The 12,234-nt window shown below is 41.8% G+C and overlaps 1 protein-coding gene across 1 annotated transcript in view; it reads right to left on the reverse strand.

Moving 5' to 3' along the window:
• Positions 1-10,684, reverse strand: part of myo3a (myosin IIIA) — a 355,589-nt gene extending 344,905 nt beyond the window's left edge. The window contains 1 exon segment of the mRNA XM_048606878.1: positions 10,517-10,684. Within this exon segment, the coding sequence (XP_048462835.1) occupies positions 10,517-10,684 (168 nt within the window).
• Between the last annotated feature and the right edge of the window lie 1,550 nt (positions 10,685-12,234).

Genomic DNA, 12,234 nt, shown 5'->3' on the forward strand with positions numbered 1-12,234 from the left:
TTAGCTTTTAAATCTAGTAACATGAGGACTGTGGTGAATGAAGGAATATCAAAAGCTCCCCCTTATCTTGGTATAGGACAATATGGAGCTCTAGTGTAACTTGGGATTCTTCTTTCCAAATTGATCTCAGGGCCTTAATCTGACTTTCTAACCTTCAGCAGCAAACATGTCAAGTGCTACACATGAATGGTAGCAATCATTCATTTTTGGTCTGGAATTGTGATCTGTTGGGTCTCTGTCATTCTGAAAAAGAACTATGGTGCCACGTATCATTAAATGGATTTACCATCTGTGTCACATTTGCTGATGATAAACCCCTGTCTAAACAGTTCTTCCAAATGTTGACAGTCAGAGAAGAAGCTTTTTTTTCTTGAATATGTTCAAAACCCGACAACACTTGCATGACTCTGGGAAGTACATGCACACCTGGACTTTCCTCATGATCACCAAATAGTATAGAGAGTACCAAGAAAGAATGTGGGATGAAATGAAATGTGAGGCTGCTTACAAAATCCCATTTCTCTTATAAAATAGCTGTCAACATTACCTTCTATCCATTCCTCTGTCCACTCTGAGACTGTCCACACATCCTTCAGCTGAAGCTACCTGTAGCTGCGCAGACTTAGATTTTCCCCAACACTATTACAAAGGTGCCATTGTAAGGGTTATCTTCATGTCCAACAGGTATGAGAGCATACTTGAGGCCATTGCAGAAAATTGCTGAGTTTGGAGGAATCTTAGACAGCATAATTTATTTTGAATGTTCTCAAGGGTACTTTAATATTGTTGCATTTTTCTAGGAAGTGTAAGAATCCATCTTCTCTTTTTTCAAACTACATGATGGAGAAGAAGCAGGTTATAAACCATAGAATGATATAGTGCAAAAAGAGACCATTTCATCAACATGTACTACTGCAGTGTAGTAATCCATTAAGATGGTAGGTTCCGTTGAAAAATTGCCATTCCACGGCAATTTGAAATTGGATAGGGCCCACAATGGTGCCAAAAATGTGAGCTCTACAAGTGACAGTTCTAGTGCTAGAACTGCAGCAGACTTGCAAGCAAAGGAGCAGAGCTATCAGATCAGTACATTTTTGAACATTGTAGGGCCTACAGCAGATGATATTCTTGTAAGGCAAAGTGCCATTGGCTTTGAAGTGTTAACCAAGACATTAAAAGCATACTTTAGTCCCAAAGTGAAATCTTGTCCATAGAAAGGGTAAAGTTCAATCAACAATTTCAGTGTCAGGGAGAATTGATTCAAACATTTTTAATGATTTATACATATTGGCAAAATAGTGGCAAGAGGATATGGGACCTTAATGAGTTAAAGAAATCGCAGCGCTGAAAATTTCCAGGATGAAAAATGATCAATTGCCTTCCATGTAAACAACGGAACAGGTAATATGCTATTCAAGTAGAAATTAGGAACTATAATTGGTCATTTAGGCAATAGTAGTCAAGATTTATGCTCCAGAACTAGCTATGGCCAAGCACAAGCTGTTCCAATACAAATACATCACTGGCATCTACCCAACAACAGAGAAAGTTGCCTAGATGCAATCAAAAGCAGACATGCTGTGCAGTAGTAGTGTTCCTACCTCAGGGCCAGGATCCTGAGTTCAGGTCCCACCCATTCCAGAGATCTGTCACAACATCCTTGAGCAGGCTGATTAGAAAATATCAACAAATTTAATTTGGCCAATTACTGCCCAATCAGTCTACCCTCAAACATTAGCAAAGAGATGGAAGACGTGGTTGACTGTGCTATCAAGTGACAATTGCAAAGGAATAACCTGCTCACTGATACTCAATTTGGATTCTATGAAGACCACCCAGCTCCTGACCTCACTGCACCCTTGGAACAAATATGGCCAAAAGAGCTGAACTCCAGATTTGAGATGAAAGTGACTATTTAAGGTTCTTGTGAAGATTTGTAGCTCAGGTTGTGGATGAGGTTGCTGGCTTGCTCGCTGAGCTGGCTGGTTATCATACAGGCGTTTCGTCACCATGCTAGGTAACATCATCAGTGCAGCCTCCGATGAAGCAATGTTTTTCTACTCTGCTTGGTATTTAAATGATCTGGTCTGTTAAGTGGGTTGTGTCATTTCCCGTTCTGTTCTGCATGGGTTTGTACATGGGGTCTAATTCCACATGTTTGTTAATTGCATTATGGGTTGAAAACCAGGACTCTAGGAATTCCTGTGCATCTCTGTGGTTGGCTTGAGCTAGGATGGTCACATTGTCCCAATTAAATTGACGGCCTTCATTGTCTGATTGCACTGAGATGAGGGAAAGTTCATGTCGTTTTGTTGCTAGCTGGTGTTCATGTAACCTGACGGCTTGTTTCCTTCCAGTCTGGCCGACGTAATGTTTGTTGCAGTCATTGCAAGGTATTTTGTAAACTACGTTGGTCCTGCATGTCATGGGTATGGGGTCTTTGGTCCTTGTGTGGCTGTGGGATGTGTGCTACCATGATTCCTAGTGGTCGTAGGAGTCTCGTTGTCCGTTCTGATATGTTCTTGATATAAGGTAGTGTGGCCAGGGTACTGAGGTTTCTCCCCTGGTCCAGTTCCTGCCCTCTGACATCCGTCATTCCTCTGATGCTTTACACCAGTTTTTGAATTTCCAGTTGCCAGGGTCCAGCTGAACCCTGTTTACCAGGGACATGCAACCCCTTTACATGTCCATCCTCCACCAGAATGGTCTCAGGGCTCTCTGCTGCATTCTGGAGCAAATGCCTGAACCGTCCCCATCCACTACCACATCCATCTGCTTGGCCGAGCTCGTTCTCATCCTAAATGCCTTCTCTTTTAATTCCTCTCATTTTCTTCAGATCAGAGGGGTGGCCATGAGAATGCCCATGGGCCCCAGTTATTCCAGTCTAACCATGGGGTAAGTGGAACATTCCTTATTCAAGTCCTATTTCGGCACCCACCCACAACTCTTTCTCCGATACATTGATGATATCATCGGTGCTGCTTCCCTCTCTTGTCTGGAATTGGAAAAATTAATTGATTTCACTTCCAATTTCCACACCACCCTCACCTTCACTTGGTCTATATCTGATTCATCCCTTCCCCTCCTCAACATCACTGTTTCCATTTCTGGGAATAAACTGGCCACTAATATCTACTATAAACCCACCAACTCTCACTACTACTTGGACTATATATGGTCACACCCTACTTCCTGTAAAGACTCCATCCCATTCTTCCAGTTCCTCCATCTCCATCGTATATACTCCTTTGATGAAGGAGCCTCCGAAATGTCCACGTTCTTCCTCAACTAAGGATTCCCCAGCACTATTGTCAACTGGGCTTTCAACTCTACTCCAAAACCTTATTGGCTTTCAACCATGTCTGACCCATCTCCCGCACTTCTGCCCTCACCCCCTCTCTTCCCTCCTACAACAGCGATAGGGTTCCCCTTGTCCTTGCCTACCATCCCACCGGCATCCACATCCAGAAGATCATCAGACACCACTTCCGCCACCTCCAGTGAGATGCCACTACCAGACATGTATTCCCCTCCTGTTCCTTGTCTGCCCTCCGCAGGACTGTTCCCTTCAGGACACCCTGGTCCACTCTTCCTTCAATCCCAACAACCCTCACAGCCTCACGGCGCATTCCCCTGCAACCGCCGAAGGTGTAACAGCTGCTCATTTACCTCCTCCCTCCCCACTATCCAAGGGCCAAAACACACCTTCCAGGTGAAGCAGCACTTTACCAGCACTTTACAGAATCTTGTCTACTGCATTCACTGCTTACAATGTGGTCTCCTCTACATTGGGGAAATGAAGTGTAGAGTGGGAGACAGCTTCGCAGAACACTTACTGTCCACAGCAAAGATCCTGAGCTTGCAGTTGCCTGCCACTTTAACACACCACCCTGTTCCCTGGCTGACATTTCTGTCTCAGGCTTGCTGCAGTGTTCCTGCAAATCTCAGTGCAAGGTGGCATACCAACACCTCGTTTTCCGCTTGGGGAACCAACAGCCCTCCTGACTCAATATTGAGTTCAATAATTTTAGGGCCTGAACTCTTCCATGCCATTGCCCCCTACCCCACACAGCAGGCCTTGTTATCACATAGCCTGCCATTACACACCACCTATTGTTAGTCACTAACAGTCCCCATTAACTACTATTTACTCTCCCAGCCTGATCGTTATCCACTCCTTTGTCTGTCCAATTGTTCTTCTCTCTCTTTGGGCTCTAGCCCCACCTAACACTCACTCCTTACTCCCTCCTCCCACCCTAATGTCTGCATATAAGCCAACATTTTCCTCCCTACTATTGGTTCTGAGGAAGGTCACTAGACCCGAAACATTAACTCTGATTCCTCTTCACAGATGCTGCCAGACCTGCTGAGCTTTTCCAGCAACTTCTGTGTTTGTTTCTAAAATTCTAGCAGCTGATTCATACCTTTTGCTTTCAAACACTAAATTGCACTCCATCATATTATGATCACTATCTGATAAATAGTCTCACACAGTTAAATTACTGATTAAATCCAGCTCACTATTAAATCCAATATTGTCTTTTCCTGTGTTGCTCCCAGGGCATGTCACTTTAGGAAGCTATCTTAGACACACTTCAGAAATTCACTACCTTTCTGACAGGTGTTTGTCTGCCTGTCCCAAACTGTATTAAAGTTAAAACCCCCATTAATACTACTCTATTTTCACTACACAACTTTTACCTAATTTCAGCATTTATACAATCTAGCACTTCAAAGCTGCTAACAGGGGGTCTATACACAACACCTATTGCAGTTTTAGATCCTTGACTGTTCCTCAGTTCTACCCATAACGTCTACACTGGATGCTTTTCCTTCATTCCATATTTCCTTACCATTGAATTGGTTCTGTTTCTAATCAGTAAGGCTACTCTGTCCCTCCTGCCATTTTCATATCCATCCTATAAACTGTCTAACCTGATATATTTCAGACCTAGTCCTATGCAGCCTGTAACTATGTCTCAGTAACAGCTACTCTCTACATCAACACCTAGAAAATGTCCAGGTTTGGGCTAAGAGTGGCACAAAGGATGTTGTGAAACTTGAAAGGGTGCAGAAAAGACTTACAAGGATGTTGCCAGGGTTGGAAGGTTTACGCTACAGGGAGAGGCTGAATAGTCTGGGGCTGAGAGGTGACCTTATAGAGGTTTATAAAATCATGAGGATCATGGATAGGGTAAATAGACAAGGTCTTTTCCCCAAGGTGGAGGTGTCCAAAACTAGAGGGCATTGGCTTAAGGTGAGAGGAAAAGATTTAAAAGGGACCTAAGGGGCAACTTTTTCATGCAGAGGGTGGTGCATGTATGGAATGAGCTGCCAGAGGAAGTGGTACAGGCTGGTACAATTACAACATGTAAAAAGGCATCTGGATGGACGTAGGAGTAGGAAGGATTTGGAGGGATATTGGCCAAATGCTGGCAAATAGGACTAGATTTATTTAGAATATCTGGTCAGTATGAATGAGTTGGACCAAAGGGTCTGCTTCCATGCTGTACAGCTCTATGGCTCTATGATGTTCATGCCACACAAGAGCTAGGCAATTACCATCTCCAACAACAGAGAACCTAACCACCACGCCTTGACATTCAATGAAGGCTTCAAGGAATTTGAATTCATATCGAAGGAGAGTAGAGTGGGTCCAAGGTTAGTATTTTAAACCTTAATGAAGGCGATTATAAGGATGTGAAACCAAATTAGCTAAAGTGAACTGGCTAATAGGTCAAAGGAAAGGTAGTTTGGATGCAGAGGTGGACCTTTAAGGAAATACTTCAGAAAATACAGAACAAAAACATTCAAATAAGAAGGAAGCAAATCCGTGGAGAGGATCTACCATCTGTCATTAACTAAAAATGTTAAAGATAGTATCAAACTTCAGGAAAGTATACAATTTCACAATGATAGATTTCAGGTCAGAAAATATAACAGAATATAAAAGACAAAGAATAAACTAAAGCTTAATAAGAAAAAAAAATGAAAGTATGAAAGAAAGCTAGCTGGAAATAAAGAGACAGGAGAAGTTTCTATTGATAATTTATAAGAAGGGACTATTGATATGGCAGAAGCTGAGTCTTGGGAAATAATATTGGAAAATAAAGGAGATGGCAAATGAATTATGTGGGTATTTTGTATCAGGTTCACTATAGAGGACATAAGTAACAGCCCAGAAAGAAAAGTTCTCAATAAAGAGGTGAAAGAAAGGAAGGAACCCAGGAAACTGACAAACTTGAGAAGTGCTAAAAAACGACACACTTCTTAAAGCTTTTCAACCAGTCTTCATCAGGACAACTTGCAAGTAATATCAAAGTAAAGGAAAATAACATTTATAAGAGAAATATGATTATTGGTTGGCAAGTTGAATCTGATCAATAGAGGTGCTCCAGGTAGAAAGCATCAGCTAATGATGACTGATAGTTAATTCTTAAGGCTAATTTAAATTCTAAGGTGGCAGATTGACTTCGATGGTCGAGGTTTTGCGTGATGAATTAACAAAAGAATGGCTGTCGCTTATTTTGTTGTGCTGAAATGGGCGCAGTGTATGTATGTGTTCTTTCTGTTTGCAAAGACAAGGTGTGCTTTTTAATATAATTATATTTCAGTACATGCAAATGTATTATGCTGTGAACTTAATGACAATTCTAAATTTGTTGTCAACATAATTCTATGCACGCTTATGATAATGTAGAAAATATCCATTTTTTAAAATTCACTCATGGGACATGGGTTTTAATGGATGGGCCAGCATTTGTTGTAAAATCAAATCTAATGTTGCAACATGTTATGCGTTTTGCAAGCACAGATTGGTTGGGTACTATTGGTAACTTGCTTATCACAAATCATAAAAAGGAGGTGCTGTTTGATACGATCCACTGGTCCTTGGGATGGCTGGTCCCCAGAACTAGTATCTCACAGACACTGAGATTTCTGTATCATATTAGAAGGTATTGAAAGCTACGATTAAGGATATTATACTCTGACACTTAGAAAAATTCAAATGACATCAGGCAGAGTCAACATGGCTTTAAGAAAGGAAAATCATTAACAAATTTTTAGAGTCATAGTGTCATAGAGTAATACAACATGGAAACAGGTCCTTTGGCCCTAACTGGTCCATGCTGACCATGGTGCCCACTCAGCTGGTTCCAATTACCTGCATTTGGTATATATCCCTCTAAACCCTTCCCATCCATGTACCTATCCAAATGTTTTCTAAATGTTGCTATTGTACCTGCCTCAACCACTTTCTCTGGCAGCCCATTCCATACAAACACCACTCTCTGTGTGAAGAAGTTATCCCTCAGGTCCCTCTTAAATATTTCCCCTCTCACCTTAAACCCATGCCCTCTAGTTTTCAATTCCCAAGCACTGGGGAAAAGCCCATATGCATTCAACCTGTCTATGCCCCTCATGATTTTATATACCTCAATAAGGTCACTCATCATTCTACTACATTTCAAGGAATAAAGTCCTATCCTGGCCAATGTCTTCCTATAACTCAGGCCTACTAGTCCTGGCAACATCCTTGTAAATCTTCTTTGCACGTTTTCCAGTTTAAATATGTCTTTCCTATAACAGGGTGACCATAACTGTACACAATACTCCAAGTGCAGCCTCACCAATGACTGAGACAACTGTAACATAATGTCCCAACTCCTGTACTCAATGATTCGAACAATGAAGGCCAGCATGCTCAATGCCTTCTTCACCAACCTGTCCACCTGTGATACTGCTTTCCATGAACTATGTACTTGTACTCCTAGGTCCTTCTGCTCCACAATGCATCTCAGGACCTTATCATTTACTATATAAGTCCTATCTTGGTTTGACTTTCCAAAGAGCAACACTCACACTTATCTGTATTGAATTGCACCTCCCAATCCTCAGCCCACTTCCCCATCTGATCAAGATCCCTCTGTAATTTTTGCTAACCTTCATCGTTATCAGAAATACCTCCTAATTTTGTATCGTCTGCAAACTTCCTAATCATGCCTTGTACATTCACATCCAAATCATTCATGTAAATAGCAACTAACAAAGGTCCCAGCATGGACCCCTGTGGCACACCAATATTCACAAGCCTCCAATCCAAGAAACAATCTTCAACTATAACCCTCTGCTTCCTACATCGAACCAATTTTGAATCCAATTAGCTAGCTCTCACTGGATCCAATGTGACCTAACTATCATGACTAGCCTGCCATGCGGGACCTTCTCAAACGCCTTACTAAAGTCCAAATACACAACATCCATTTCCCTACCCTCATCCATCCTCTTGGTTACCTTGGTTACCATGCTCCATCAGCTCAAATCTATTGGACTTTGTTGAGGAAATTAAGAATTTTTTAAATCCATTCATTCGACATAGACATTGCTGGCTTGCCAGCATTTTATTGCCAGTCCCTAATTGCCCTTGAGAAGTTGATGGTGAGCTGCTACCTTGAACACTGCGGGCCACATGCTGTGGATTGGCCTACAATGCCCTTAGGGACTTTGACCCTGTGACAGTGAAGGAACAGTAACATATTTCTAAGTCAGGATGGTGAGTAACTTGGAGGGGAACTTGCAGGTAGCGGTATTCCCATGTATCAGCAGCACTTGTCCTTCTAGATGGAAAGGGTCGTGGGTTTGGAAGGTGCTGTCTAAGAATCTTTGGAGTGGATGCTTATGGATGTTGTGCCAATCAAGCGGGCTGCTTTGTCCTGGAATGATGTCAAGCTTCTTGAGTATTGTTGGAGCTGCACCCATCCAGGCAAGTGGAGAGTATTCCATCACACCCCTGGCTTGTGCCCTGTAGATGCTGGACAGGCTTTGGGGAGTCAGGTGGTGAGTTACTCGCCATAGGCCTAGCCTCAGGCCTGCTTGTCCAGTTGAGCATCTGGTCAATAGTAACACCCAGGATGTTGATAGTGGGGGGATTCAGCAATGGCAACACCATTGAATATCAAGTGGTGGTGATTAGATTGTCTCTTATTGGTGATGGTCATTGCCTGGCCTGAATGTTACTTGTCACCTGTCAGCCCAAGCCTGGATATTGTCTAGATCTTAATGCTTTTGAAAATAGGCTGCTTCAGTATCTGCGGAGTCGCAAATGGTGTTGATTATTATCATTATCAGCAACATCCCCACTTCTGACCTTATGATGGAGGGAAGGTCATTAATGAAGCAGCTGAAGATGGTTGGGCCTAGGACACTACCCTGAGGAAACTCTGAAGATGTGTCCTGGAGCTGAGATGTCTGATCTCCAACAACTGCAACCATCTTCCTATGTGCCTGGCATGACTCCAACCAGTTGAGAGTTTGCACCGCAACCCACTCCACCCCACTGTCCCACCTCACCCTGATTCCCACTGATTTCAGTTTTGGTAGGGCTCTTTGATGCCACATTCAGTCGAATGCAGCATTCATGTCATGGGCTGTCACTCTCACCTCACCTCTGGATTTCTGCTCTTTAGTCCATGTTTGAACGAAGCCTGTAATGAGGTCAGGAACAGGGTAGAACCCAAACTGGGCATCACTGAGCAGGTTATTACTGAGCAGGTGCTGCTTGATAGCACTGTTGATAACACCTTCCATCACTTTACAGATGATTGAGAGTTAAGATTGGGTGGTAATTGGTGGATTGGATTTGTCCTGCTTTGCGTGTACAGAGCATAACTGTGCAATTTTCCATATTGTCATGTTGATGCCAGTGTTGTAACTAACCCTGACAGGTGAAACCACAACTCCTGTTTATTTCAAAGCTCCTACTGGGATGTTGCAAAATATCTTGATGTTCTTAATTTTATATCTACTCCAATGATCACGTTTTTAATTTTACTTGTGCACTTTTCCCTTCCCTCCATGCTCCATCAGCTCAAATCAATACACATTGCATCATGCCTTGTGCAACTCACTTTTTCCCAGCACTGTTTGCAGCTACCTCTCTCAGAATTTCTATCTTCCCACGAACGAGGTGCTTTTAAACAAAGCTGTTTACACAGGATTCCAGATTCATCTCCTGGTCTTTCATCACTCATGGTGCTCTGTATTGATCCTTCATATTGGTTTCTCAAGATAATAAAAATGTTCACTTCAATCTAAATATGAACGATCTTTGCCCTTCTTTTAATTCCTCATTTTAGACAGTATTGTCTATAAATCAATGCCAAACCATTCTGTTGGACCATAACTGAAATAATAAAAATCAACACTGATATAACTTCAATGAAGGGAGATTGTAAAGAAGTGGAATGAATGGTTGTAATATGAAAGCAGGTTGATGAGAAGGTTTTGTTCCTTTTTAAAGAATCTGACAATGCACAGACTGTAAATCCAAAACACAAATAAGCTATCATCAGCACTCTGTCCTTCCCTTCATATTGTAGCTAACTTATGTGTGTTTAATCAGTCATTACACATGAATTCAAATTCATATAGATAATGCTTTGTCCAACTACATTTGGGAAGGTTTGGTTAAAATGTTAAAAATAAGCACATTGCAAACACTGGCATATTTACTTACATGGATTGGGTCCAGGATCTTAACTGCAGCCTTGCTGTCATTTTTTTTGTTTAATACTTTGAAGACTTTGCCATATGTCCCTTTCCCAATGGTTTCAATAATCTCCCATGTATCTGAGGGATCGGGGAAGCTGTCAAAGACGATTGTTTTCCCAGTTAATGGAAACATTCCTAACGATGAACCCCTGGCAAACAATGGAAAAGAAGCAATAAATAAAACACATCAATCATAGGATAACATTCAGAGCCAATAAATAAAATCTTATTTTGTTACAGCAACCTTGGAAAGAATTTCTAAAGATGATGTGACTTATTCCATCCTCTTTCAGGCACTCCTGTGTAATATTTACACAAGTGTTTGCTATGAGCCAGGCTTCACCCAAACAATTTTGTACTCATGGCAAAAGGCAGTTTCCTTAAATCAGCAAAAGCTTCGAGCATAAGAAATTCGTGTCCTTATCAATGTCAAAAATGGAATAGCATGAATTGGCATTATTAATGACCACTAGTTGTAGTATGTAGACAAGGGATGCCCATCACATTCTTCTACCTACTTAAACAGGTCGATCTAAAAGAAAGGCTTGCATTGACATAGTCATTCATGACTCCATGACATTTCAAAGTATTTTATAACTAAGAAAATATTTCTGAAGTACTTTCAAAGGCAAGAAACCAAACTATATATCAGACTTATTTATTTGTGGAATAATACACAGAAACAAGAAAGAAAAAAGCAAGATGCTATAAGGATCCAATAATGAGCTCTCAGTGATACCAGTAATCATTCATCATTGTAAATCATAATAAACAACTTAAGATAGCAAGTCATGTGCTACATTTTCCACAAATGCTTGAAGGAGATAAATTGCAGAGATACAGAGAAAGAGTTGAGATGCGTCTTCAAAAGATCTGGCACAGATTTGAGGGGATGAATGATCATCTACTGGGTTGCTGTGCTACACACTCTGAGCAGCTGAGTTTCAAAGTTCACCCAGAAACAGTAAATAACTAAAAGAACAAAGAGAACAGCAGTTCAACAAAGATTAAACTAACCTTCTTAGAACATTTTCCTTAAGTTTTTAAGTTTCAGGACTCTTATTTGAACAGTCTCTTATGGACCTTAATAAAGAACATCATTCAATGGGGTTAATATGATTTTTTTTTTCCTGAAGAAGGGTCCAGGCCCGAAACATCAGCCTTCCTGCTCCTCTGATGCTGCTTGGCCCGCTGTGTTCATCCAGTTCTACACCTTGTTATCTCAGATTCTCCAGCATCTGCAGTTCCTACTATCTCTGAAACAATTTTAACCCCACTGCGAAGCCTCTTCTAAGGATGCCTAACCTGAAGAAGTTACCCTCCGAAACAACCTCAGTGGATGTCTCTCCCACTGCAACTCTCGCGTAATCTCTTCGGCCTTGAAACTGCTCGACCACGTCCTGAAGCAAACCAGTTACTACAGCCACATCACCTTTCTTAGTACCAGCCTACAGAGCCAGATCATCCCCAATGGACTACAGTCCACATTCAGGCCTTCCCAATTTGGCCCCAACCATGACAATGTCTACACTCAGAACATTGAGATCCTTCAGAGGCATTTCTCCCTGCGACTCCTGAAACACACACTCGCAGCAATGCGCTGGCATCTCCTGGCACTACAATCAAGCCTACCCCAGCTCAGAGTCTCCCTCTCCCAGACCTGCAAAGGACCTCACCTGTTTT

This window comes from Rhincodon typus, chromosome 2, assembly GCF_021869965.1.
Source record: "Rhincodon typus isolate 14 chromosome 2, sRhiTyp1.1, whole genome shotgun sequence".
Lineage (NCBI taxonomy): Eukaryota > Metazoa > Chordata > Chondrichthyes > Orectolobiformes > Rhincodontidae > Rhincodon > Rhincodon typus.